This window comes from Culex quinquefasciatus, chromosome 2, assembly GCF_015732765.1.
Source record: "Culex quinquefasciatus strain JHB chromosome 2, VPISU_Cqui_1.0_pri_paternal, whole genome shotgun sequence".
NCBI lineage: Eukaryota > Metazoa > Arthropoda > Insecta > Diptera > Culicidae > Culex > Culex quinquefasciatus.
In genome coordinates, this window is record NC_051862.1 from 210,684,328 (window position 1) to 210,710,592 (window position 26,265).

The following is a 26,265-nucleotide window of genomic DNA, read 5'->3' on the forward strand; positions in this document are numbered from 1 at the left end:
GCCGGAAAGGCGCAATTTAATTGTTGGAATATTGAGAAATTATGCATAAAATTCATTGAGCAAAAAAAATTAAACGGATTTCGATTTTTAATGTGAAAGTATGCAGCTCAAAGGGAAAGAAAACTCAGGACGTGTTGGACTAACTGTGGTCTTAGCCTAAAATCGCAAAGGATAAAAAGAAAACTCATTTGGATTAGCTTTTTCGAATGCGAGTGAAAATTAAAAAAAAAGTTTAAATAATTAGTAAAAGGGATGGAAACATCTAAACATCCAAAAATTTAAAAAAGTAGGGTGAGCCGGAAACATGAAGGTTAAACCGACGACGTTAAACTCCATGTCACATCTTGATATTTTCCGGCACAAAAAATCAATAATTGAAATATTAAAAAAATCAAAGTACAAAAATGCAGATTGCAGATACAAAAAATATATATTAAAAAAATTGGTAAAAGCAGAAATTTCGAATTTATTCAAATCTTATATCCATAAATACCTAGATAAATACCAATATAAAAAAATAATAAAAAAATAGAGATGAAATTTTGAAATAACATAATTTCAAAACTTTAATATTCATATTTCAGATTTTTGTAAACTTAACATTTCAAAAGAAATTTAAAAATTTAAGAATATAAGAATTTAAAAATTTTAGGATTTTGGTATTTATAAATTTAAGAATTAAAGAATTTATAAAGTTAAAAATTTAAGAATTTTACTTTTTCTTTTTCATAAAAAAATCTTATTTAGGCCGTTGCCACACCCCCCCCCCCCTCCAAAATTTTTCCAAAAAACTTCAAAATTTCCATGAAAATAGAAGTCTAATGAAACTGAAAACAATCTAAAATGTTAAGCATGTTCGGGCTTGTTTAAAAGTGTTTTGCATTTTTATGAAATTCTAATGCCACAGTGGTCCAGATCGCAAAATTAAGTGGAAAATGGATTTTCCGAAAAATGGTGACGTTTTGGAGCTTTGGTGTCTTGAGAAGAGTTGTTGCAAATGGAAAGGGGCAACTTTTGGTTTGTTTGAAAATTAAGGTGGCTCACGATTAGGGTGATTTTGAAAATCTAACTTTTCAGGAATATTTTTGGGAATTTTGGGAATTTTTATGTCTTGTAAAAAGTTGTTGGGCTGGCCAATTCAAGCAACTTTGTTGGAGACACCAAAATTTTATCTCGTAATCTACGCCTTCTATGACCAAATTTATAGAAAGCATCTGAGCAAACCTTCAAAAATCAGTTTTTTGAACGTGGCAATTCAGGGTTAACTTTTAGAGAAAAGTGATATTCGGAGCACTTTTAGAGCTCTATAAAACGAACATTTTCATTTTTTGACATGTCAATTTGGACTTAAGGGTCAAAAGCTACAGCCATTTAAAGGTAAAAAAGATGCAAATTTAAAACTTAAATATCTCGAAATGGCGCAAGCCAAATTTTAAGCACTAGGTTGCATTTGAAAGAGGAGATCTAGTACTACAAACGCTGAAAAAATCTCAGGGGTGTTTTTCTTTAAACTTGAGATATCTTCATTTGAAAAAGTCTAATTTTCAAGGGAAAACCATATGGGACCACCCTAACGAATTTCGAAAATTGTCCACATATATGTTTTTCCATGTAATTTTGCCCGCTGAATCTGAACCTGCCCTCAGAATTGAGCCAAAATGTCAACAAATCGATTTTAGGTCATATTTTGGGTTTAAATGATAATTTTACATGGAAACCCAAAATATGACCAAAAATCGATTGTTATTTAATGTCAATCGAGGGCCGTTAACGATACTACGTAGGCATATATGTCAGATATTTTCGAAGAATTTCGAAAATGGAACATCAGGACTCGCGTTTTAGATCTGACAATGGGTGACTTGCGCTGAAATTGGACCACAAAACCCATCTTTGACATGTGAAAATAAAAGTTTGCTCAGGTCATAATCAATCGTGTCTTCAGATTGAAACAACCAGCCTTTATAAAATCTTCCTGAAAAGTTAGATTTTCAAAATCCACCTAATCGTGAACCAATGTACAGAACCGCAAAAAAAATATTTTTCTCAAAAAATAAAATTTTCGTCAATAATCAGATTTTTATGGAAACTAATGATGGCAAAATAACTGGACAGGTGTGTAATGCATTTTAAAACACTTTTTTTCATTTAAATGTTGAAACCATGGCTCGTAATTTAAATTTTTATCCTTTTTTCTTTTTCTGTCAGCTGCTCAATTTACTCATGTCTGAGTAGATTCTGTTTTGATGAAAACTGATTGATTGGAAATGGGGGTGAAAATTTTAACAAAAGTTTATGTTCTTTATGAGTAAGCTGAGTTGTGCGTGCATTTGTCGTAAGAAAGCGACATCGTTTCTGAAGGGCATTCCTCATTTGACAGTTCTGCTCCCTCCGCGAGCCGCATTGTAAACATTTACCACGAAACGAAAACAACGTGCGTTTTTCTGGAAGTTTTTGAATTTAATTTCTAAATTACATTCCCGTGACCCACAATCATGAGCGATTCCGAGTCGGACACCAACGACCAGGCCGGCGACCAGATCGAGCACTTTAACGGGCCGGTCGAGAACGCGTGGCTGCTGAAGATTCCGGAGTTTAAGCAGACGGACAACCCGCATGGCCTTGCGGAGGAGAGTTCGTTCGCGTGTTTGTTTCCCAAGTACCGGGAGAAGTACATCAAGGAGTGTTGGCCACTGGTGGAGAAGGCGCTGGAGGGGCACAACGTAAAGTCGGAGCTGGATCTGATCCAGGGCAATATGACGGTGAAGACGACGCGGAAGACGTGGGATCCGTTTATTATTTTGAAGGCGCGGGATTTGATCAAGCTACTGTCGCGGTCGGTTCCGTTCGAGCAGGCGGTCAAGGTGCTGGAGGACGAGATCAGCTGTGACATTATAAAGATTAAAAATTTGGTACGGAACAAGGCAAAGTTTGTTAAGCGGAGGAATCGGTTGATCGGGCCTAACGGATGTACGCTCAAGTCGCTGGAACTGTTGACCAACTGTTACGTGCTGGTGCAGGGCGCGACGGTGTCCGCGATCGGGCCGTACAAGGGGCTGCAGTGCGTGCGGAAGGTGGTGGAGGAAACGATGAAGAACATCCACCCGATTTACAACATCAAAGCGCTGATGATCAAGCGCGAACTGATGAAGGACGACAAGCTGCAGGACGAAAACTGGGAGCGATTCTTGCCGCGGTTCCAGTCGAAGAACACGACGAAGCGGAAGAAGCCCAAGGATGCGGCGGCCAAGAAGCAGAAGAAGGATAAGAAGGACCACACGCCGTTCCCGCCGCCGCTGCTTGAGAGCAAAGTGGACAAGGAGTTGGCCTCGGGCGAGTACTTCCTCACGGAGGCGCAGAAGAAGGCGAAGCGGAACCAGGAGCGCAAGGATAAGGAGAAGAAGAACTCGGAGACGCAGAAGGTGCGGCGGGAGAAGGACTTTGTGGCGCCGGATGAGGGCAAGAAGGGGCAGAAGACGAAGCAGGACGGCGGCAAGGTCGACGTGAAGGCGCTCAAGAGCAAGATTGCGAAGGCCAACAAGAAGGCGAAGGTGGGCAAGTGAAAATATAGTTTGCGTTGTTTTAAGGTAAGCTTTTGCGTGTTTGATTTGTTTTGAGAACTTCCTTCTCGGGGATTGGTCATCCAAGAATTCTTCCTAAATCTTTCAACTCATAAAATAACTTTAATAAACAGTTATGTACACATACTACAAAAAGTCCCGTTGAAATATGTTTATATCAATTACAAATTTCTCGTCATAGCCCCCGTTCACAATCGACTCCAAATCTACATCATAAGCTGCGTGTTTATGTGACTGGATTAGGTAATTGGATAGTTTACAAAAAAAAACATAAGATAAGTTGCTATTCCCCCCTTCTCACTTGTTAGAAAAACGCATAACTCAGCGACAAATCGCACGCTTCGTCCACCTTTCGCTGCATCGCTTCCTGATCTTCGGTTGATTTTTCACTCACGATCGCCGCGTAGCTATCGTCATCCTCGTCACTTCCCGACTGCTGCTGCTGCTGCCCGGGACTGATCTCTTCGCCAATCATCTTCCGCAGCTCCACGTGGGGCTCTTTGGACGTTTCCAGACTTTGCTTGACCTGCAGGTAAATGCTCTCGGCTTGTTCGAGGATCGCGAGCAGGTTCAAATTGCCGGAAAGTTCGTTGACGTGTTTGAGGATCTCGGTGAAGGTATATTCTTGATTTATAAATACGTCCATTTCCTGGTCCAAAATTGCCACACAGATAAAGAGGTGGAAGTTGGGACAGGGCAGTCCCGTCCACAGGATCTCCCACAGGTGCATGATGTCGATGTTGGAAAATTCCCGCTTAAACCAAACCAGCAGCCATCGGAAGCAAAAGTACATATTCTCCGACTGGTTCTCCATCAAATAATTGTACAACTTTTCATTCACAAACGCCAACAGCGTCCGCAAATGCTCCAACTGCTGCTTCATGCCCTTCTGGTCGATATCAAAGTTGTTAAACACCTTCGCCATAAATCCGACAAAGCACCAAAACGACTCCGCCTCGTTCTGCACCAAGCTCAGAATCGGCGCCAGCAAATCGCTCATCCCTTGCACGTAGCCCAAATCGAAATTGAACATCACATAAGTCATCAAAATGTCCTGCAACTTGGCCAGGTTAGGATTGTCGTCCCCGGCGAAGAACTCGTACGTCCGGTCCGTCCGCTTGACGTCCTTTTCGATCTGGCACTTGCGTTCCCGGTAGCCGGTAAAGTTGTGCTCCTGGATCGGGGTGATTGTGAGCCACTGCAGCTTCATCTGGAAGTATTCCTGGGTTTTGCTGGCACGCCGCTCGTCCCGTTGGACCGTGGTGTGCTCCCACACGTCCAGCCCGAGGAGATACTTCCACAGCTCGGCGCGGATGTCGTCGGAGATGCCCTGGAAGAAGAAATGAACAATTTTCTCAGTGATTTTGGACCTTTTTAAATTTTTAAGAGGCAGTATTTGTAAATATTGCTCGGTTTGTTCTAGAGGTCGTATCGAGGTTCTCCGATTTGGATGAAACTTTCAGCGTTTGTTTGTCTATACATGAGATTCCAACTCTCTTAGATGCATTCTAAAGGTCTTTTTAAGCACTTCAAAGTGTGCCATAGACATCCAGGATTGGTTTGACTTTTTCTCTTAGCTTTTGCAAATTACTGTCAAAAATTGATTTTTTTAAAACCTTAATATCTTTTTGCAACAGCCTCCAACACCCATACTCCCATAGGTCAGAAGATAGGTAATTTCACGGACTATAAGCCTACGGTAATAACTTTTTGGCCAATCGCAGTTTTTCTCATAGTTTTTCAATTTTTCTAGAACAAACATTTTACAACGTTAGTTTTTGCGCTGTAGGCTAAGAAGACGACACTTTTTGGAATCAATTTTGTCTTATTCGGAATCCTCGGACAATTTCACGTAAGTTAGAAGTATTGGAGTTGTAATTTTGATTTAAAAAATAATTAAATAAAGCATTTTTGAAAAAAGAAATAGATTTTATTTACCCTGTGATCAATACGTCAAATTTTGTATCAAGTAGGCGGAAACCTGTTTTACCCCTAATCCAACAAATTGTTAAAAAATATTTTAATTCATTATAAATGCCAATTTTTCCAATCAAATTTACAACTCGAATACTTCTAACTTAAAATAATCAAAAATTAACTCACCCCTCTAAAAATGATCTCCTTCAGCAGATCCGGATCCGTGATGGACCCATCCTGAGCCTTCAGATCCGACCACTGCTTCGCCGTCAACGGTTGTCCCCGGTGCACCGGTTGTCTCGGTGCCAATTTACTCACCACCGGCCTCACTTCCTCCTTCTTCAACTTATCGATTCCATTGCTGGTCGGCTGCTTCACAACAACGTCCCTCCCCAATTCCTCCTGCGGACTTCGCCGCTCCTCCGGTGCCGCCCTCCCGAGGGGCAATATCTGGTGATGCACGCTGGCCAGCTTGGACACGAAATCAAAGTACGGATTGGCACGGGGACGGTTCCGGATGTCTTCGATGTTGAGCTCCGAAAATGACCGCTGCAGTTTGTCGTCCGTTTCGGCCACCTCCTGACAGTAGTAGTAGTGCTTCCGGCGGGAGTTCTTCCGGATGAAGCGTCTCCGCTCGAGGAAATCCACAAACGAGTACGGCGACCCGTGCGCAAACAAGTACGCACTGTGCACGGAGTAATCCGGGTTGAAGAAGCGCAGCTCGTTCTTGCTGTACTCGATGCCCAGCAAGTCCCGGAACAAGACCATCACGGACGGTTTGGCATTCTTGGACGTTGGACAGCCCTCTGTTTGCCCGGCCGCCGTCGCGTCATTCACCTCCGAACATTTTTGCGCACTTCCGGAGATTCCAGGAATGGGGCTGGACGAAGTGGATTCGATGGTGTCAACCAGCGACCAACCGGAGTCCTGGCTTTCGGTGTCCAGAATCTCGCACATGTCCGTTTGCTTCCACTCGAAAAAGTGCAGATCGCTGTTTTGGTACTTGCAAAATGCCAGCACACCCACCGTGCTCAGGGCGGACATGTGGCTGGCGCTGGCCTTTTTGAGCGTGACGCCATGCTGCATGAAGATTTCCTGGATGAGACAAAAGATTTGTTTAAACAATTTTGGAATTTTTGAACAATCCTGTACAATTAACAAAACGTGTCCCCATGCTTCGTCCTCCCCTGTAGATTCAGAATTGTTTTGTGTATGAACACTCCATGCTCAAACTCAACCCACTTCAATGAATCATCCCTGCGGTAAATTTTACGCAGTAGGCCTGGCCGCTTAAACGCTTGTGATGTTTTAATGCATTCTAATGCAATGGCGCACTACAATTCGATGCCGGTTTTTCTTCTTATGTACTAAGCTTGCTGGGATTCCAATCTAGGTAGTACAAGAGAGCACATGGACATGTTCAAACGGTCGTGTTTACAACATGTATGCCTAAGGCTACCAACTGGAATTTTTGTACGGAATTTTACGCATAATACGGATTTGTACGGAATTTTAACAACTTTTTAATGATTGAACTGCTTTTTTGATTTGCGTAAAAGAGGTTTTGGGTGACTCACCACACAAAACCTTCGGATGCCTAGAAATCAGCAGAAACTTGCAACAGAGACCACAAAAGTCCCGGGGGTCGTAAAAGTGGATTGCTTCGCTTTTTTGCTTTTTTGATTTGGTCGAAGCTTTTGTTAACTAGAAATTTATATTTTTCTGTGAGTTTGATTTAAAAAGGGAGAGTTTTCCGGGGTTTCCTCAATTAAAATTTGATTATCAATAATTCTAGAGTTTTTGAACTATTGTCTTTCATATGTTGATAGGACCTTTAAAAAAACTCTAGAATTGTTCTTTTAGAAATTCCTTACTAAATATATTAATCCATTTCCAAAGCCTTTCTAATACTTGTGAAAATATTTGAACATTTGAATTGACAAATCTAGAGTTTTTTTTAAGGTCCTATTAACTGTTGTGTTTCACATGTTATAGGATCTTCTCAATAAAAAAAACTCGGATACGGATTTTTGCTCAGCAAGAGTTGGTAGCCTTATGTATGCCCATTACTGAAATAAAAATAAATTAACATGAAACAATGTAAGAATATTTTTTAATAAAAAACGGTTTTACATTCAAAAAATCATACTTGAAAAAAATAAATCACACAAAAATATTAGATAAACAAAAAATAATATAAAATCAAGGGGCTGGAAACTCTAATATTTTTTTAAAATACTGAGTATATTAACGATATTCCAGTATACTTGTTAGTATACTAACCGAAAAGAAATAAACTGTTAGTATATTAAGATACTCTCAGTATATTGGTAAGTATACTGGCGATATGTAAAGGAAATAATAAGTATACTAACATATATTTTGATATACTGGTTGACATAATAATTATAGCTCTAAGAGTTTCCAACCCCTTGTATAAAATCCTTTCCAATATGTTTGAGTTAAGACTTCCTCTCATATGTTTTTTGAAGTAAGACAAAAATAGATAAGATTAATTTGATTTGATTTCTGTTTCTGTTACGTCTGTTAAAAAAAAAAATATAATTTCAGGCTAAGGCCGATGCAAATATTTTTCAAAGTTTGTCTCTCTCGGCTCTGGCCAAAAAATAGCCATAAAAATAAAATAAAAAAGTCTAATTTTAAACATATTACTGAAAAAGTGTTTTACTGTCATTGTGGTTTGGTTGAGCGTTTTAGCAGAATGCATTACTATGAATACAAAGAGACGAGTTGTTCCTTTTAATTCCGTTAGTTTTCAAAAAAATTAACATTTGGCAAAAACAAAAAAAGATAGATAAAAATGTTTGCAACAGCCTAATTCAAGAAATGTTCATGTTTAAAATAATGGAAGAAAATGTTGAAAGAAGATATTTTTTTTTGTTATTTGAAACTAACTTACAATTACACAAATTATTTGGATGGTATTGAAGTTTTATTGAAATTTGTTAGAATAATTCCAAATTATTTTTTAAATTTTTAAAGATCTGCTCATGTTTGAATTAATGGAAACATCACACAAAAATGTGTTTGGTGAACTGGTTATATTTGATATATTAGGCAAACTCCCAAAACATTGATTTAAAAAAATATAAAAAAATGTTACAGAAATCTGAAAAATCTCATAAAACTATTTTTAAAAAAAGTAAATTTTAGAAAAAAATTAAACTAACAAAATTACTGAAAAGTTGATTATTTTGAAAGACAAACTAAATTCTTAACAATTAGTCTGAGTTAAGAATTTTTCATAAACTTCGTAAGAAACTATTCATGTTTGATATATTGAAAAAACTTACAAAAAATCCAAATTGAAAAAAATCATGACAAATTTTAGGATACCAATTGGATACATCATTTTTCTTATGCTCATGTTTGAAAACTCACAGAAAACTGGAATAAAAGTAAATTAAAAAATGGAATAGGTATAAAAATATGTTTGAATAAAAAAGGTGCAGGTGGTTATGTTCTACATGACCAATATGACAAAGAACTTTGTACATAACTGTAAAATAGGCCTGCCCAACGTACGGCCCGCGGGCCGGATCCGGCCCGTGAAGCCATTTCATCCGGCCCGCGACGGCTTTTCAAAATAGTTTTATGAACATTCTTCATGTTCAAATTAAATTCTTATAATTTCTTAATTGATATTTTCAAACTGGTAAAAACAAAATTATACATTTCGTAAAATTGCTAATTTTATGAACAAACTTGCATTGTTGTTTAAAAATGTACAAAAAGACACTAAACTTAAATTTCTTTAGTTTTGACGGTGTTTTCTTCAAATTGATGTTTTTTGTTCTATTTTCTATTTTTTTTAAATGAGTAAGCAAAAATAATGTATTTCTCCAGAACAACTTTTCAGATTAAAAAAAAGCCTTAAAAAGCAAATTATTCATACTGAACATAGATCGCTGCAAATATTTAAAAAAAATATTGAAAAACGTCTCAAAATGAGTCAAGAAATCAGGAAGCAAAAATATATTTTTCATTTACTTTCAATTTCGAAGAATAACGAATTTAAAATGATTTGATATATATTTTTTACACTTTTTAAATTTTGTGGGTGTTTAAAATCATTTTAAAATATTTTTAAAATATTTGAATAAAGGTGCAAAGCAATGCAAATATTGTTTTTTTTTAAGGATATTCGAATCCCAATTTCGTTTGAATAAATTTTATCATGCTACATTGATTTTTTTATATTGTAGTGTTGAAGAAATTAAACTTAAAAAAAATCAACGACCATTGCAATTTTCATGTTTTAAGAAATATTTCCAGGTATTTCATTGCAATCGTAAAAAACAATAAGTATGCAATTTTTAACAAACAAAAATTAAAATAAATCGAGATATATGAATCTTATTTACAACATTAGTTCTTTTATTTATACTATAAAAGAACCCAATCATAAAGAATGTGTTTACTTTTTCAACATTTATTAAATATTAATTCCGGCCCCCGCGAAAAATCAGATCTGGCCTACAGGGCCAAAAGGTTGGGCACCCCTGCTGTAAAACATCATTCTAGTTTTATTTATAATTTTTAATTCTTTGCCAATTTATTTAATCCTGAATAATTCATTTTAATTAACAATTTTCAATCATTGGCACCTCTATGGATATAAATTGCAAAAACACGAAAATATTGCCAACACAAGTATGGTTCGGAAAAAAATAAATATGTATTTAACAAAAAAATTGTTGATTCAAATCTCGTACAGGGTGATTCTGCAAAACATTTTACTACGTGCTACAATAATTTATTCTGAAAGTATTTATTTAAAATTCCGTTATTTTTTCTCATAGAACTAAAAAAAATTGCTCATGTTTGAAATTATGGAAAATTTAAAACAATATTATGAATCATTTGGATTCCGAAGATAGATGGAGGCCAAAGGCAAATCCTATACTTTGTCCGGAAGAGTCAAACTCAAAAATCAAACTATTCTTTTGGATTTCATCATAATTTTAGGAAAAATCAAACCAGCAAAACTATGGTTCCGGAAATCGGAAATCATTGCACAATGTGTGCCGTGATACACATCCACTAACCGAAAGCTATTTGTGCAAATAAAATTGCCTGAAGGTCGCTGGCCTTCCCCTTCACTGCTTTTTAGTGGGTGACTTATTATACATACGTATACTATCAAACGCAAAAATAGTGGTCCGACTGAGCCATATACACTAATAAGGCCACATCAAAATTCCAATGCACTCACCGTGACGTTTTCGTTGTCCATTGTTCTCCAAATTTTCGTTCTAAACTTCCAAATTGCGTTTTGTTTTTCTTTTGTTGAACCACCCTCCTCCCCCCTCGGATGATGACACCGTTCCACGAAAAGGTGAAACGCAGACGACCGACGGGTCCCCTCCTTCCCTCTCTAGTGTCTTCCGCACACTTCCCGAAGGCACACACCAGACAAACGATGAATCACTCAACAGATTTTTTTCCTGGAGGAAAACGCGATTCTCGTCGAAATTCCAACGGGGCGCGAACGACCTTCAACGATTCTGGCCGCGCGAACACTTCATTTTACACAAATTCCAATTTTTAGTCCAAAATGGGAGTGTTTTTCACTGGCAGGCACGGAACACAATGAACACCAGCTTCGCAACCAAAATATTTTTCTTTCTTCGCTTTTGCCACTTCGTCGTCGTCACAGTTTGACAGGAGAACGATCAGTTTAGAAAAAGAGGCAAAGAGAGGTTGAAAAAACGATACGGGTTTTCAATTTAGAGTGTACCTGCTGCGCTTGTTGATCGTTTCCATTCATGGTGTAAACAAAACAAAGCAAGCTTGCAGCTGATTTCCATTGATGTGTCTCGTAATCGTTTTCTATTGGGTGTGAAAAAATTGTTTGAAATACTCGTTTTTCAATGAAAAAATCCGTCGAGCAGGACAAACCCAAAGCTGCTCGCAATAAAAATCGAAGAAAGTACAAACGCAAGAAGAATGCCAAACAAGCAAAACGAGCCATCGAAAAGGGTCTGCAGTCGGGGGAGGAATGCTTTGTCGGACAGAACAGGGCAGCATCGGTTCCCATCAACAAAACCAACTTTAACCACCGCACAGTGCCACATCATCCGCGAATGAAAAACGCTCAAAACATCTGGATCAAAACGTATCAGAATGTCATAAAGTGGCACAGCCAGCATCAGATGAACTACTGGAAGCAGCACGCGTTGAAGCTACGTGTGGAGAATGCACGCCTCAGACGGCGTCTCACGGTGCAAGACTCGGAGGATGAAGACGATGGTGAGTTGCTAAGGTTCGAAGTCCGCAATAGTGAAACAAATATTAGCCAAGTTATGCTACTTGGAAGAAGTCCATTAGCTTATAATTTTGATTATAGTTTTCATAGAAAAAATTAAAGTAAATTTAAATATGGTAGGTGTGGTAGGCTACAGTGCAATGCTGTAAAAACTTATTGGGATGTTCTGAGTCATCCGAGAACTCCTGGGAGTTAAGACCGGTGAATCTACCGCCGTAACGAGCAAGAGGTCGGCGGGTTTTGACCGCTGATCATACCAGCATAGCTTCAGTGAGTATGGTAGATTACATTGCTAATGTGTTGGAATGTCCTGGGTCATCCTAGGACTCCCTAGAGTTAAGATCTGTTGGTCTACTACCATAACAAGCAAGATGTCGATCGATTTTGATAACGAATCATACCCGCATAGCTTCAGTGAGTACGATAGAATACCTTAATAATGTTTTGAAATGTCCTGGGTTTTTACCAACACATAACAAAGCAGTCTACCATACTGACTGGAGCTTTGCGGGTTTGTTCCGGGGTCAAACACCGTCGACCTTTGGCTTGTTACGGCGGATGACCCACAGATCCTAACTCCAGGGAGTCCTTGGATAATCCAGGACATCCCAACACATCAGCAAAGTAGTCTATCAGACTCACTAAAGTTATGCGTGTATGTTCCGTTGTCAAAACCAGTCGACATTTTGCTTGTTACGGTAATAGACCTACAGATCTTAACTCCAGGGAGTCCTAGGAGAACCCAGGACATTAGAAAACATCATTAAGGTATTCTACCTTACTCACTGAAGCTATGCGGGTATGATCCGTTCAGCAAAAGTTTTTAAAAGTAGCAATTTTCACAAATATTCAGGGATATTCGGTATAAGCTGATATATGTATTACAAACATGTGGTATGTCGACTTAGAATATTTTCAAAGATTTCACAAATTTCCTTAAGGGGTTTTAGCAATAATAATAAAAAAACATTTTTGGAATTTTTGAATTCTATCGAATATTTCGAAAGTTATTTTTGCAATTTTTTTCCTTCTCTGTCCCATTCGTTCTCCTTAGTACCAGTAAAATCTCTCCCCATTTTGAACAAATCAGCTGTTGAAAGGTAGTCCATATCTCAGCTCAAGATAACAACTGCACCAATATAATTGTTAAAGCAACCTAATAAAATGAAATGAAAAATGAATTCTATCGAAAGCATTTGTTTTTATAATGCATTTTCCTTGCCTTATAGTATTGATTTTTGAAATTCTGGCTTGTTATTTAAATTATTATATTCATACTGCATAAATACCAAAATTTGTTATTCCGACTTGGATTTAGAAATAGCAAATAAGCTTTCATGGTTATTTGTGTAATAAATTGAAAACCCCAAACAAACCAAAATTTTCTATCCCAGCTTAGACAATTTTCAATGTTTTACAAATTTCCTTAGGAGGTGTAATACAAATAATGGAAAAAGTGATCTTCAAAGATTTTCATTTCCAATGAAAGTTGCAAAAGTAATGAGCTTGTCAAAATTTGTCAAAAGTTCTTCTTTTCAGCAATTTAATTTTTTAATTTTAATTTTTTTTTAAACCTTTCCTTGTTGCAATTTTCTTGCATAAAATACTATTTTATGTGCATCCGTAAAACTATACGCGTTGCGTTTCACACGGTTAGCTTAAGCCTTTGCTACTTTAAATGTGCGTTAATCACGCAGATCTCACTAAAATAGCCTCCCTCCCCCCCCCCTCAATTACTGCTACACCTTATTCATCGAGCAAGATCTCCTTCGATACCTCTAACCCTCAATCGGTCGGCCTGCGTTCCAAATTAGCCAGAGGAGGCCGCCAGGGAGAGAATCTGACTGACGAATGTGTGTATGTGTGCATGTGCGGGGGGGTGTTGCATAAGAGAAATCCACCCGCTGCCCGGACACATGATTGAACATTGCTGATTTGCCTCTCTGATTTTTTTTTCTCTACTTGCTTCTTCTTCCATGTCTCAATCCCATCACGGTGGCGGCGTGCGCGTACGTTTACGCAGCAGAAGCAGAAGTTCGTGAGGCGCAACAAAGCCAGCAGCAGGACGCGGACGACGAGGACCAGGAGGACGAGGCCCTGGACGAGGAGTTTATCGCGTTCATGGAGGTGTCCGCCAGACATCGCCTGGAACGGAGGAGGCTGAAAAACGAAAGTGTTCATTAATTAGATTTATGAATAAATTAAGGTAGATTAAATATTTCGAGGCACTGACTGGCTTACTACTGACTGCAGAGTCCGAACTCTCCCTCCCGCGAATGAACTCAAGAGAAGCAGAGATTTACGTAACCTGCGGCGGGATGGGACGGGGCGGAATGGTGGCCCGAGGGCAGTTTGGGACCGTCGTACGTGGCCAACAGCAGCAGCAGAGCATTTCTCTGCGTTTTGGCAAATCGATTTCTCGCTACTCAACTATAAAACATACGGGAAATTTTATGTTTTTTTATTCGAACTTTGAATAACCAATAAAACCTAGTAAAGTTATTTTGTAACTTTGTAGGGTAAATGTTGAGATTTAACAGTTTGCTTGCATGCTTCAAAAATTATAAGAAATGTACAAGAAATTTCTTTGAAAAAGTGGTTATTTTGATTATTTACAAGTTTTTTAAAGTATGCTCGCTTGTAATTCAATAACTTCTCTTTCACATTTTCGCATTAGAAAAAAGTTTTTCTTTCTATTATAAAATTTTGACATTACTTTTATTGAAAAGAGCTAAAAATTTCACATTTTTTTTTTCATTTTTTAATATTAAAAATCGATGGATTAGTTTCCGAGATATCGCGGGTTGAAAAAGACTGCTTATTATGTGACACAGAAAAAACTCATTTTTCACAGAAATTAAACTTTAAAAGGCTGTATCTCAGTAACCAGCAATCCGATCAATAAAGTCAAAAAAGGGAAAAGGAATTTCTTTCAGCTTTTCAAAAAAAAAAAAAAGACAAAAAGTTTTGCAGGAGTGCTTTTTTTTTGCAAAAAAACTAAACCTTTTCACATAAATATGCTTATAACAAAAAAAAAGGTTCACGGAACAGTAGTTTATGCAACAAGTTGCAAAAAAAAGGATTTTTTCAGAACGAGTCGTACATTTATCCAACGAGGTTCACCAAGTTGGATAAATACGACGAGTGCTGAAAAAACAAGTTTTGCAACGAGTTCCATACAACATTTTTTGCAATCCCGAAAAACACCCTTTGAGTGAAGTTATAAGTCAAAGGTTCATGTATTTTGTCTATAAGTCGTTTAACACTTGAACGCCCAACGCATGTCCGACTTACACGGACGCCCAAGCCTCCAAAAAATGGTGGAACGGTAACTTCAACTCGCTGGTTCTCGGGCACTACTCAACCAATCGGGACGATTCTTGTTTCCAGTGATTTGTAAGAATGGCTAGATGATTCTAAAATTTTGCAGAACTTGATTTGAACAAATCTGTAATTTCTGCGACCGAAAACATCGTTCCACCTTTTTTTAAAAGACTTCCTCCGCGGAATTTTCGGCAAAGTTCTAGAATCATCTAGACATCCTAACAAATCACTGGAAAGAAGGATCATCTTGATTGGTTGAGTTATGCCCGAGAACCAGCGATTTGAAGTTACCGTTCCAACTTTTTTGAAGCCTTGGGCGTTGGAATGTTACATCAATTTTTTTTTCGAAAAGTGTTACTCTTCGAAACAAGTGCTGAAAAGGTCAACTTTTCAGCATTTTTTTTTGAAAAGTGTTGCTATTCGGTTCTGTTATTTTTGGTACAGAAAAGTAGGCTATTTCGTTGTTCAAAAATGACAGGGAAAGTAAGTAGTTTCACGACGGAATTGCAAAAAATCATTTTCAATTGCAAATTTGATTTTACATCTTAACATGATTTTAGAAATTTTGTTCGGCATTATTCTAGATTTTTACTGGCAAAAATCACATATTTTAAAAATTTCATTACTCCTGTACCAGATTATGCACCATCCTAAACGATAGCGCAAAAATGAGTTTTTAGTCCCTTATAATGAGCATGAGCATGAGCATGGTTGACTGCCAATGAGCTGCTACTCCGTTATTGACGGATCAGCTGAAGTTAAACAATGAATCAAAAATGATCAGTGGGAGCCAACCATCCGTTCACTGTTTAACCTCTGAAGATCCCTACTTTATTAGTCAATACCGGCGCCCTCCCAAGAAGCCTGCAGTTCAACGAAAGGGAGGAATGTTAGTCCGATAGTTGAAGTTGCAGACTCATCAAGCACATAGTTTTTCGCTATATACTTGTTGATACCCCTTGAGACCGTTGAATCCACAGCATCTCCTTCAAGCATCACGTGATTATTTTTTTTTGGTTAGTAGGATAAGGTATTGGCTTTTCGATGCCTCCCGAGCTACGACGCTATGGGGAGGACTTTCATAACAGTCCCGTCGGCGAGCCTTCCGAGCAACGATGCTATGGGAAGGTCTTTCTGGTTAACACACAAAACCACACAGTTATTTTGCTCCACTATTAACTCGACGATCCAAATTGTCAGTGCGTCTTTCGATCATTATATAGAAATAGCTTTTTCACCGCAAAAAAATAAAACCTTATTCGAAAAATTTAATCACAGTCCACCCGACGCCGTGCCTTCCGATCAACGATGATATAGGAAGGGCTTTGAAAATTACAAAACATCACTTTTCACTCTGAATATTTTTTTTTACGACCACGTGCTCCCTTTGCCAATTATGCACTGATGACGCTGCATTTTCAGAGGGTAATCCTCTCCTCGCAGCACACAATTCCCGACAAAAATGCGAAACAAAAGGCACACACAAAAAAAAAATCACTTTTCACTCCGAATATTTTTTTACGACCACGCGCTCCCTTTGCCAATAATGCACTCACCCGAACAGCGACATAAAAGAGACGGAAAATAACACGAAAAAACAGGACTGCGCGTCCACACAGGCACCGCACTACTGATCAGTTTTTAGTCCCTTATAATAAAGAAAAACGTATTTTGGGAATTTAACATAAGTTCTAAAAAGCTACCTGATTATTTTTTTTCAGTGTACCAATTTTTTTCTGAAAACTTTCAATCATAACCTACAACTTTGTCAAAAATACCAACGTGTTTAAAAAAAATCCCTTCTCAAGGTAAAGAATTTCGTACATTTTTCGTACATTTTTCGTGTGTCTCGTTTTTTATTTGTGTTTCCATCTGGAGTATTAGTTTTTAAATTATTTTCATTTTTTACAGCTTCCTGGAATTATTTTAAATTAAATGTCTACATGGAAATTTATCTAATCACTATATGATTTATTTAAATGTTCATATTATTCCTTATCCTATTCCTTTCCTGTAACATACCATCTCCTCATACCATATATGATCAAATTGCTTAAATTAACGAAACATTCTAAAACAGCATGGGAACCATCTGGAGTGTTTATATTTTAAGTTACTGTTTTTTTTCACAGCTTCCTGGATACTTCTTGATTGTATTTATTGTATTTATCATATTTATTATTTTTACTATATTTATTCTATTTACTATATTCATTATATTTATTATATTTATTATTTATCATTATTACAAAACTATATGCTTATTAGATAATACACTACAGACTCACATTTACACTTACAAATATCCAAATCATTTAATACATTACGCATTCAACCATTTTCATCGGCCCGATGAAATTCCCCTAACCTCCAAACCTTCCCAATTCCCTTAATATTCCAAACCTCCCATAAATATTCCGTTCACTTTTAAAAGTCGCATGGGTTCCATGCACTTTTGCCACTAGTGAACAACAAAAACATCCCCTCCCAAATCCCCACGGGACTGTATGGGAGTAGCCTTGGAGCACAGTGTGGAAATTTACGTTCTTAGATATTCTTGGTTGTACCGGGCAGCAATCAAATTGTCTAAGAATATTGAATTGACCATTGTGGCACCCCCTACAGCGTGGTGCAGACCCATTATGCTATGCTATGCTATGCTATTATCTTTTTATGAAGACTGTACTGCCGTTCTATGCATAATAATTATGCAATTATCCAATGTTCGAAAAGTTGCCACTGAGAAAAAATGTGATTGATTTTTTTTTCATTCGATTTCTGTGTTTCTACGCATAATTGTCATGAGGTCCTTGTTTCTCGGGGTCACTAATCGCTCCAGTTTGCAGTTTTTCACTCCGAGGAAATTAATGATTTTAGTTTTAAATTAAGTGCCAATTAATTTTTCTCAACACATGTTTTTAATAGTTTGCTTAAATTTATTTTTGGAAAAAATGTGTTTTAACAATTTTGGGCCATGGTCATTTGCGAAAATCTAGAGAACTACCCAGGCAACAGCAGCGGCCAGAAACGAGCATCTGGCATTTGACACGATAATGAATTATAAGAAAGGGAAGCTGCGCTGCGAAACTGAAGAAAACAGATCACTTGTAGTTTCATTCATTCGCGTTATGTTTGCGCAGCTTAAAACCAGTCCCAGCGAGAGGCTGGCCAAAAACGGGGAAAGACCGGCCACCGAGCGGGGACGTGATACTATTAGTAGCCTCTTTCGTGGCGCGGTATCGATTCCGTGCAGATGACAGGCGGCTACACGGGCTGTTGCTGCTACTACTAGCGCTTGTTGGATATTGATGGACACTTTGGACACTCTCTTGAGTCGTTGTTGCTGCTTGCTGCCAGGCCAGGACTACCTTTTAACTTCATCAAACTCATTTATAATCAATGTTTTGTAACGATCAAAATAGACCCATTAGTAGTAGATGTTGCTGCTGCTGTCCATTTCGTCGTCGTCGTCTTTTGCGCTAATCATGGACCAAATTCGGTCCGCGAAAGGTTCGATTAATTACTCTTGGCTCTTGGCTACTAGGTGTTGCATCAAGGCGAAAATTGATTTCTAAGCCCCGGGGCACTATTGTTGGGACTTACTTTGGGACAGCTAGAAATGAGCGCTCTGTTTAAGGTAAGTAGAGCTGTTTGCGCAAGGAGAGCGCATACGCGCTGTTATGTCACGAAGATGTAGCAATGTACCTTTAATTCTTCTATCATAAGCTGCACAGTAAAACAAATTATGGTAGTATTACATTTGGGAATAAGTGTATTTTTTAGACGATTTGATTTCACTCTTTCAACATAAAAGCAAAGCAATCCACTTTAACGACTCCCGGGTCTTTTGTGGTCTCTATTGCAAGTTTCTGCTCATTTCTAGGCGTCCGAAGGTTATGTGTGGTAAGTTATCCAAAACCTCTTTTACGCAAATGGACAGACGTTTTACTTCCACATCCGATAGATGGCCAAGAGGATACGGTGGGAATCGAACCCATAACAACTTAGGGATCGGCAGCCGAAGCTTGGAAATATAAATCTAAATCGAATAAAATTTTATTTTAAAATTGTTCAGCGTTAACGTCGAGAGAAATCACAAGTTGTTTGAATGAAATGTTATAAAAAACTAATTTGCAATTCTGCTTTGAAACTGTCAACTTTTCCTGTCCTTGTGGAGAAACTAAACGGCCTACCTACCAAAAATAACAGAATGGAAAATTGATACCTTTCAAAACCAGTGCTGAAAGGTTCTACTCTTCAGCACTGAAATGGGTGCTAAAAAAAGTTGAACTTTTCAACACTTGTATCGAAAAGTAACATTTTTTACTGTTTTTTTGTTTTGAACGGTATATTTACTTAACCCTCTCCTGCCCAATTTTTTTTTCTAAAATTTTTATTTTTCCCTTGTTTAGGAGGTCATTTTGAGCAACTTTTGTTCTACGAAAACTTTACTTCTCTTGTTTTATGTTTTTCTTGCTTCATTTTTAGTATTTTTATTTGCATTTATCTTGTTTAGTTTATGTTTGTTGTTGGTAGTATTTGGCCTATTCTACCACCACCTATTATTTAAATTGTAAATGAATGCGTGGACACTAGAAAAAATACTGCAAATACTTCATTTTACTTAAAATATAGGAAATGTTAGTAAATAACACAGCCAAACTTGACCCCCAAAAAAATGTCATTTTAAAAACATTGGCAAAGTCAACAAGTAAAACTTCCAACCCATACATTTTCTGAAATTTTAAGACTTCTTCTTTCCAATGCTTTCTATAGATCAGAAATTGGTTAAAAATTGATTTTTTGCGATTTAAAAAAAAAACCCATCTAAAGGCGGGGTTGGGTTGTAGAGGGTTAACACATGGATGATTGACATAAAATTTGATTCAATAAGCGTTTTTCGGAATTGCAAAAAATGTTGTTAGAAACTTGTTGCTTGCGAAGGCAGGATGGTGTCGCGGGGTGGCATAGTCGTCAGCTGCCATGTCTCCCACTTCCGGCGGGGACACCCCAAGGAACGTCACTTCAATATAGACCACATCCTCAAGCTAACTTGCTACTTACTGTGAATCATAGCCGTGATCCTTGCTCAACGATTGGGCTGAATCGGAATCCTTCTGAAGGCTTTCTAGACCCATTTTTTATCACTGAGGTTGCAAACATCACTGTATTATCACTGACTGTAACGTTTCACAATGATAAAATAGTTGTTTAACCACTTTTTTCCTTAAAAACCCGAAAAATAAAAAAAAAAAAACACAAAAGGGCGAATCGGTTGTTTACTTCTGCTTTTTGGCGTAACCTAACGGGCGATACCGTTGTTTTGATTTGGTGGGTGGCGAATATGGTGGGGCGAAAATGTATGCACGCTCTTCAAAAAGGCGTAATTTCTTTTTCTCATTTTTTTATAGCAAAAACACCTTAATTAATTTCAAATTGCTCTCGATGATGAAATTATTGCTATTTTCTATTGCGTTTTGACAAAATTGATGGTTTTCATGCTTTTTGTGGAAATAGGAATTGATCGAAATTGCAAAATTTTGAATGTTGATTTTCCCGAAACGGCAGGATTGTGGGTTTCGCCCTTTTGAAATGTTGTTACTGAACTACTATTGTGAGAGAGCAAAATAAAAACATCCCTTCCCGTATACGAACATAGTAGCCAATGTGTTATGGCCTATCTACAATCACTTAGCTTAGAACATCTAAGTAAAGTAGTTACTTAGGAAAGTACGCAACTTACGGCCGTCATCCACAATCAACTTAGAAATTTTGCTGGGCTGATATACGTTGCTATGCAGTTGTTTGTTTACCTTTGATATTGAAACGTCAACTTACCGTAGATTTTGAAATTTTTCAAACCATACGTCAGTTTCTAATTTGATTACTTTTCCATTGTAGAAGCTCGGCTTCATTTCCATTGATTCAAATTCCTAAGCTAAGTGAAATTTTCTAAGCTAAGTGATTGTAGATAGGCCATTATGCCTAAAACGGTAACAAACTAAGAATTTTGAAAATGAGCAATTCTCTACCAAAACCGGAAATGGATTTTATTTGTATTTTTTTATTTGGCACAAACTTTGTGGGGGTCTTCCCTATGACCAAAGAAGCTATTTTTGTCATTGGTTCACCCATACAAGGCTCCATACAATTTTGGCTGCTGTCCATACAAAAATGGTACACAAATATTCAAACAGCTGTAACTTTTGAGTGAATTTTCTGATCGATGGTGGTGTCTTGGGCAAAGTTGTAGGTATTGTTTTTAATCAACATTTTTTTTCACAAAAACTCAATTGATTTGATTGATTGATTTTTGAGATTTTTTGATATGTTTTAGGGGACCAAACCCCGCAACTTTTGAGCCATAGAGAAATATGGTCAAAATGAATTTTTGAAAAAAATAGTGATTCATGGAAAAAATCGCAATTTTATGCAAAAACAAATTTGACGTATTATCCGTGTACCTATTTTTTCTCAATAGTCCTCAACAATACCTTCAACTTTGCCGAAGACACCAAATTGATCAGAAAATTCACTCAAAAGTTACAGCTGTTTGTATATTTTCGTACCATTTTTGTATGGACAGCAGCCAAAATTGTATGGAGACTTCTATGGGTGAACCAATGACACAAATTAGCTTCTTTGGTCATAGGGAAGGCACAGATTGAGCTAAACAAAAAATGCAAAAAATAAAAATGGTCGGAATCGGCCGATTTCGTAGAGAGTTGCTCAAATTCGTCAATTTTTGTAGTAACAAAAATACAAACATCTCGGTTAATGGCCTCGCAATTTAAATCATGATAAAATTTTCAAAAGGTCCTGTTTGCATAGGAATCTTATGACTCATAGAAAAATAATAGAAAAAAAAACATAGAAAAAGAAAAATCTTCTCCGTGAAATAACCTAAAAGCAGCATGAATTAGTTTTAGTTTAGTAACGAAGAAATTTTTCCACCCAAAAATATTTATTTTCACCCATAAATTCTTTTTTTTTCTTTATAAAACGCCCTGCCGTGCTCAAATACAAACTTTTATGAACAATATTTGCCCAGGAATTTGTTCAAAGGGACATTTAACTATAATTTGCAGCAGTAAACGATAACATTTTTACGAATTTAGTATTTCTGTCACGCGCATTTCTGAAAAATACTCAAGTAATTATCAATTTATGAAAATCTTATCGTAAAACACAGTTAAGACAAAACATCCTATTCTTTTGCAAAAACACACACAAAATCAAGCGCGAATATACACAGAACAGAAAAGTAATTCCGTATGTTATTGAATTCGACATATTAATGTGATAACAAAAATTTATACCATTTGCAAAATAACGAGAAAAAGAGGCCCAAAAGGGAGGGCAGCAATCGCAGTCGTGTCGAGTCGAGCGTTGATTGCTGGCGGAGTGGCATCATCATCATCATCAACAACATCATCGTCGTCGTCCTGCACTGCATCCTTCTCCTCCGGAATGAATCAAACCAGGGTGGCCAAAATCGCCACCAAGCTACTTCTGCGAGCAAGATGTGAGGAAATTCAACACTTTGAGGCTCGCGATTGGGTTCGCCTCATCACCCTTTTCTTCACCTGTCTTTCGGGAATTTACGTAACTGGAACGAATGATTGGGAAGTTTAGTTTTTAGTTGTTTTATGTGGTACTGAGACGAGTAACTGTTCAAAAGACTTGGGTTGCTTTGAAGTGACGAACCTTAGAAATGAATATTTTCTTATCGTGATCTAGATTTCATTTTTTTGTTATTAATGTTTGTGATGCATTTAAATTAACAAATTATCATGAAGTGATGTGTACGTAAATAGACATTACACACAATATAAAGCCATTCAATGCACTATAGTAATTAACGACAAAGATAGAGAGCAAAAACAACAAAACGACCATCTAAGAAAGAAACCTTCCGCAGAAATTTTCCCACCTTCTTTCGATTCGATTAACATTTCCCATCAGTTGTGCATTAGTTTGAGCAGCAGCAAAAAAAAAAATGCAACTAAACTAAACGAAGACATACCAACTAGAGTAAAGGAAATCGCTCAACTCAGAATTCAACACGCGTGACCTTGCACTCTTCCAGACCGGACCCTGATGGAACCTCCAGAAGAAGGGCACGGAGGTTTTCCTCCGAATCGTGAAAAGAAGTGCCTCGGCGGTAGGTACATGTGCGCGCTGTAAAAATGCTCTGCTCCCCATTTTTCTAGATGCTATTCATGAGTCAGTAGCTCGGTCGTCGTCGTCTTCGGCCTTTGGTGATGTTCTGCTGCAGCGCGCTCCTCATCGATTTGTGCGATTGTTTTTACCCAGGCATTACCATTTTATTTTATACCGGGAGAAGGGAAGGAATGGGGTGGTGCTGCCTCCCTCACAATCTTGCCACATCGCGAGCCACCCTAATCTGGTGGGGGCAGGGGTTCTCAAAAAGGAATACAATTAGTTGAAAAGCATAAAATCAATCAATATATAAAATTGAATAAAAAGATGACGTCAAAAAAAAAAAAAAAAAAGATTCACCACCTTCAATTAACCTTAATGTTGTGCTCACAAACTTTATTTCAAAATCTCTCATATTTTTTTTGTTTTTAGCACTCGCCGTATTTATCTGACTCAACAAGCTGAAAAAATCTTTATTTTGCATCTCTTTACATGAAAACGTTTTGTATCCATTGATTTCTAAGGAGCTCGAATTTGTTGTTTTGGGGGCAGCAATAAGTTGTAAAATAGTAGTTTATGCAACAAATAGCAAAAGGAAGATTTATTCAACGAGGTTTACCGAGTTGGATAAATACGATGAGTGCTGAAAAAATCATGTTTTACAACAAGTTGCTTACAACAGTTTTAGCAATTCCGAAATAGCTCTTTGAATGAAATTTTATGTCTATCATCCATGTGTTGAGTAAATGTACCGTTCAAAACAAAAATGTTACTATTCGATACAAGTGTTGAAAAGTTCAATTTTTCAGCACCCATTTCAGTGCTAAAAAGTAGAAAGGTATTAATTTTCCATTCTGTTATTTTTGTTAGGGAAAAGTAGGCCATTTCGTTTCTCCAGAAGGACAGGAAAAGTTGATAGTTTAACAGCGGAATTCCCAAAAAATAATTTAAAATGTATTATCAAAAAGTTTACGCAATTTGCTGCAAAAATGTTATTATGTAATTTTTCATTGTTTGATTTGGCTAAAATTATTTGAGCGCTTGCCTATGGCCGTTTGTTTGACAAACAAGTCTCCTTACAATTTTCTGAACGAATTTGTGTCATCAGCAAAATAGGTATTGACTTGGGCTTTTATTTCTCTCTTCTTAAAAATACTTTTTTATTCAATAAACTTGAGTTGCATTCCCAAAATCCTCATCTTTGATACTGATTTTAGAAACGAAATCTTAAAAAAATGATTCTACATCATTTGTAGATGTAAATATAAATTTAAAAAAAGAATAAAACAAAAGTGCTTAAAAGATCACAAACAGTGAAACCATTTATATATTTTTTTGTGAACAGAGAATAGTTCAAAGAACCTTGGAAGAAGTTTTCAAAGAACGTCAAATGTTTGAAAAGTTAGTTATTTACTATTATTACGATATTTTTGTTAAAATGAATTATTGTAATATTCTCAAGGAGTAATGAGTTTCTCTATACAAAGCACAGCTCGACAAAGGACTGCATTTTGGGTTCTTTCAACAATTTTCCAAAAACTAAAATAACACAATCCAAGAAATTATTTAATTTTATTGGTAGAACATATTTTACAGCCAATTTCAAAACATATTTTAACTAAAACTTGAGGACAAGATATAAAACAGAAGGGAAATTTTAACGAGATGTATGCAGTTAATTGAATTCACAATTATTTTAATAAGATTTGAAAATATTTATATTAAATGGTAGTTTTTCACGCGAGCTATAAATATCACACGCTGATTGAGATTATTTTTGCAAATCAATGTATCTAAAATATATCTTCGTCGGAAGGACGCTTAGAGGGTTCTTTTCAAATATCCTTTTCCTAGAAAAAATGTTACCGATGGATTATTGATTTTTTTTCCAATTTTATGTTTGATGGAGGTGCACGATCATTCACAAAGCATCCTTTTAGGTGAAGATTCATGAAGTATCGCTCGCCTCCATTGAAATGAATGAAAAAAAAATTGGAATAAATCAATAATCTCTAGGTCAAATATTTTCTATGTCACGTATATTTGAAAAGGACCCTCCAAGCGTCCTTCCGATGAAGATTTTTTTTGGTAAATAAATTTGTAATAATAACGTCACTGATGAACGGACGTGCCAAGAGCAAACCACTTTTGACCGCAGTTGTCTTATTCTTGTTTTTAATTCTACACCCCAAACTGGGCAGCGCTAGTCCGAGAGAATAATGGCCTCGAGACGAGAGAACAGTGGTACCACTTACGGACACAGAGAATACAGCTCGAGATGGGCGAAAGAACTATTCTCTCGAGGTTCATTTGCAAAAAAAAGTTTATCCGTCAAAACAAAAAAACCAAAAGTGTTGACTACGGGAATCGAACCAGAGACCTTTGACATACTGACCCAATGATTTAACTGCCTCGGCCATCACAGCTTGGTTCCTAAGGAGTGGTCAGATGTCGATTTATGACACTTGTTGGAGATTTATTGTATCAATTAACGAATGAACTCATTGTTTATGGTGGTGTGAGTTGGTAGAATTATTCTCTCGATTTTGGCGCTGAGCTCTCAATAAATTTTGAGGGAACGATTATCTCGGCTCGGAATAGACAAATCCAGCGAAAGCTCAACGCTGCTTTTTGATGGTGAGAGATTTGACAGCTCCCATACTAAATGTCTCGATTTTCATACTTTTTGTTAATTTTCTTTTAAAATAATATACTTAACATATGAAAACTATATATTTTTGGTGCCCAAAATTCCTGCTGAATCGAATGGTGTACTTATCTCGATTGCAAATTTTTCGAACAGTTTTTATTTTAATAATATTCTAGACACATTTTGTGCACCTAATCAATCAATACTTTTATCATAAATAATCATTTTATTGCTTAAAAATTGAGTTTTCCTGAGCTCTCATATTCAAATACATGGAAGCTGTCATTTCTAACACCATTGGCCACCTAGCGGCCATTTTAAACTGAATTCGTCTATTTTGG

The 26,265-nt window shown here is 37.0% G+C and overlaps 3 protein-coding genes across 4 annotated transcripts; 2 read left to right on the forward strand and 1 right to left on the reverse strand.

Annotated features, from left to right (window-relative positions):
* Window positions 1-2,383: 2,383 nt before the first annotated feature.
* Window positions 2,384-3,591, forward strand: LOC119766959 (KRR1 small subunit processome component homolog). Its single transcript, XM_038253678.1, has one exon. It carries the CDS (start codon window positions 2,496-2,498, stop codon window positions 3,561-3,563), a length of 1,068 nt encoding a protein of 355 aa, XP_038109606.1. The 5' UTR covers window positions 2,384-2,495; the 3' UTR covers window positions 3,564-3,591.
* A 72-nt stretch (window positions 3,592-3,663) lies between these two features.
* On the reverse strand, window positions 3,664-11,174 carry LOC6033324 (TBC1 domain family member 15). The gene is made up of 3 exons (XM_038253677.1): window positions 10,735-11,174; window positions 5,685-6,593; window positions 3,664-4,911 (listed from the first exon to the last, which is right to left on the reverse strand). Exons 1-3 carry the CDS (start codon window positions 10,753-10,755, stop codon window positions 3,886-3,888), a joined length of 1,956 nt encoding a protein of 651 aa, XP_038109605.1. The 5' UTR covers window positions 10,756-11,174; the 3' UTR covers window positions 3,664-3,885.
* Window positions 11,175-11,278: 104 nt separating this feature from the next.
* LOC6033326 lies at window positions 11,279-14,011 on the forward strand. 2 transcript variants are annotated; one of them, XM_001843739.2, is made up of 2 exons: window positions 11,279-11,771; window positions 13,811-14,011. In XM_001843739.2, exons 1-2 carry the CDS (start codon window positions 11,393-11,395, stop codon window positions 13,969-13,971), a joined length of 540 nt encoding a protein of 179 aa, XP_001843791.1. In that variant the 5' UTR covers window positions 11,279-11,392; the 3' UTR covers window positions 13,972-14,011. The 2 variants fall into 2 exon arrangements, with proteins under 2 accessions (XP_001843791.1, XP_038109607.1); XM_038253679.1 differs by having other exon boundaries at window positions 13,814-14,011.
* Window positions 14,012-26,265: the final 12,254 nt, after the last annotated feature.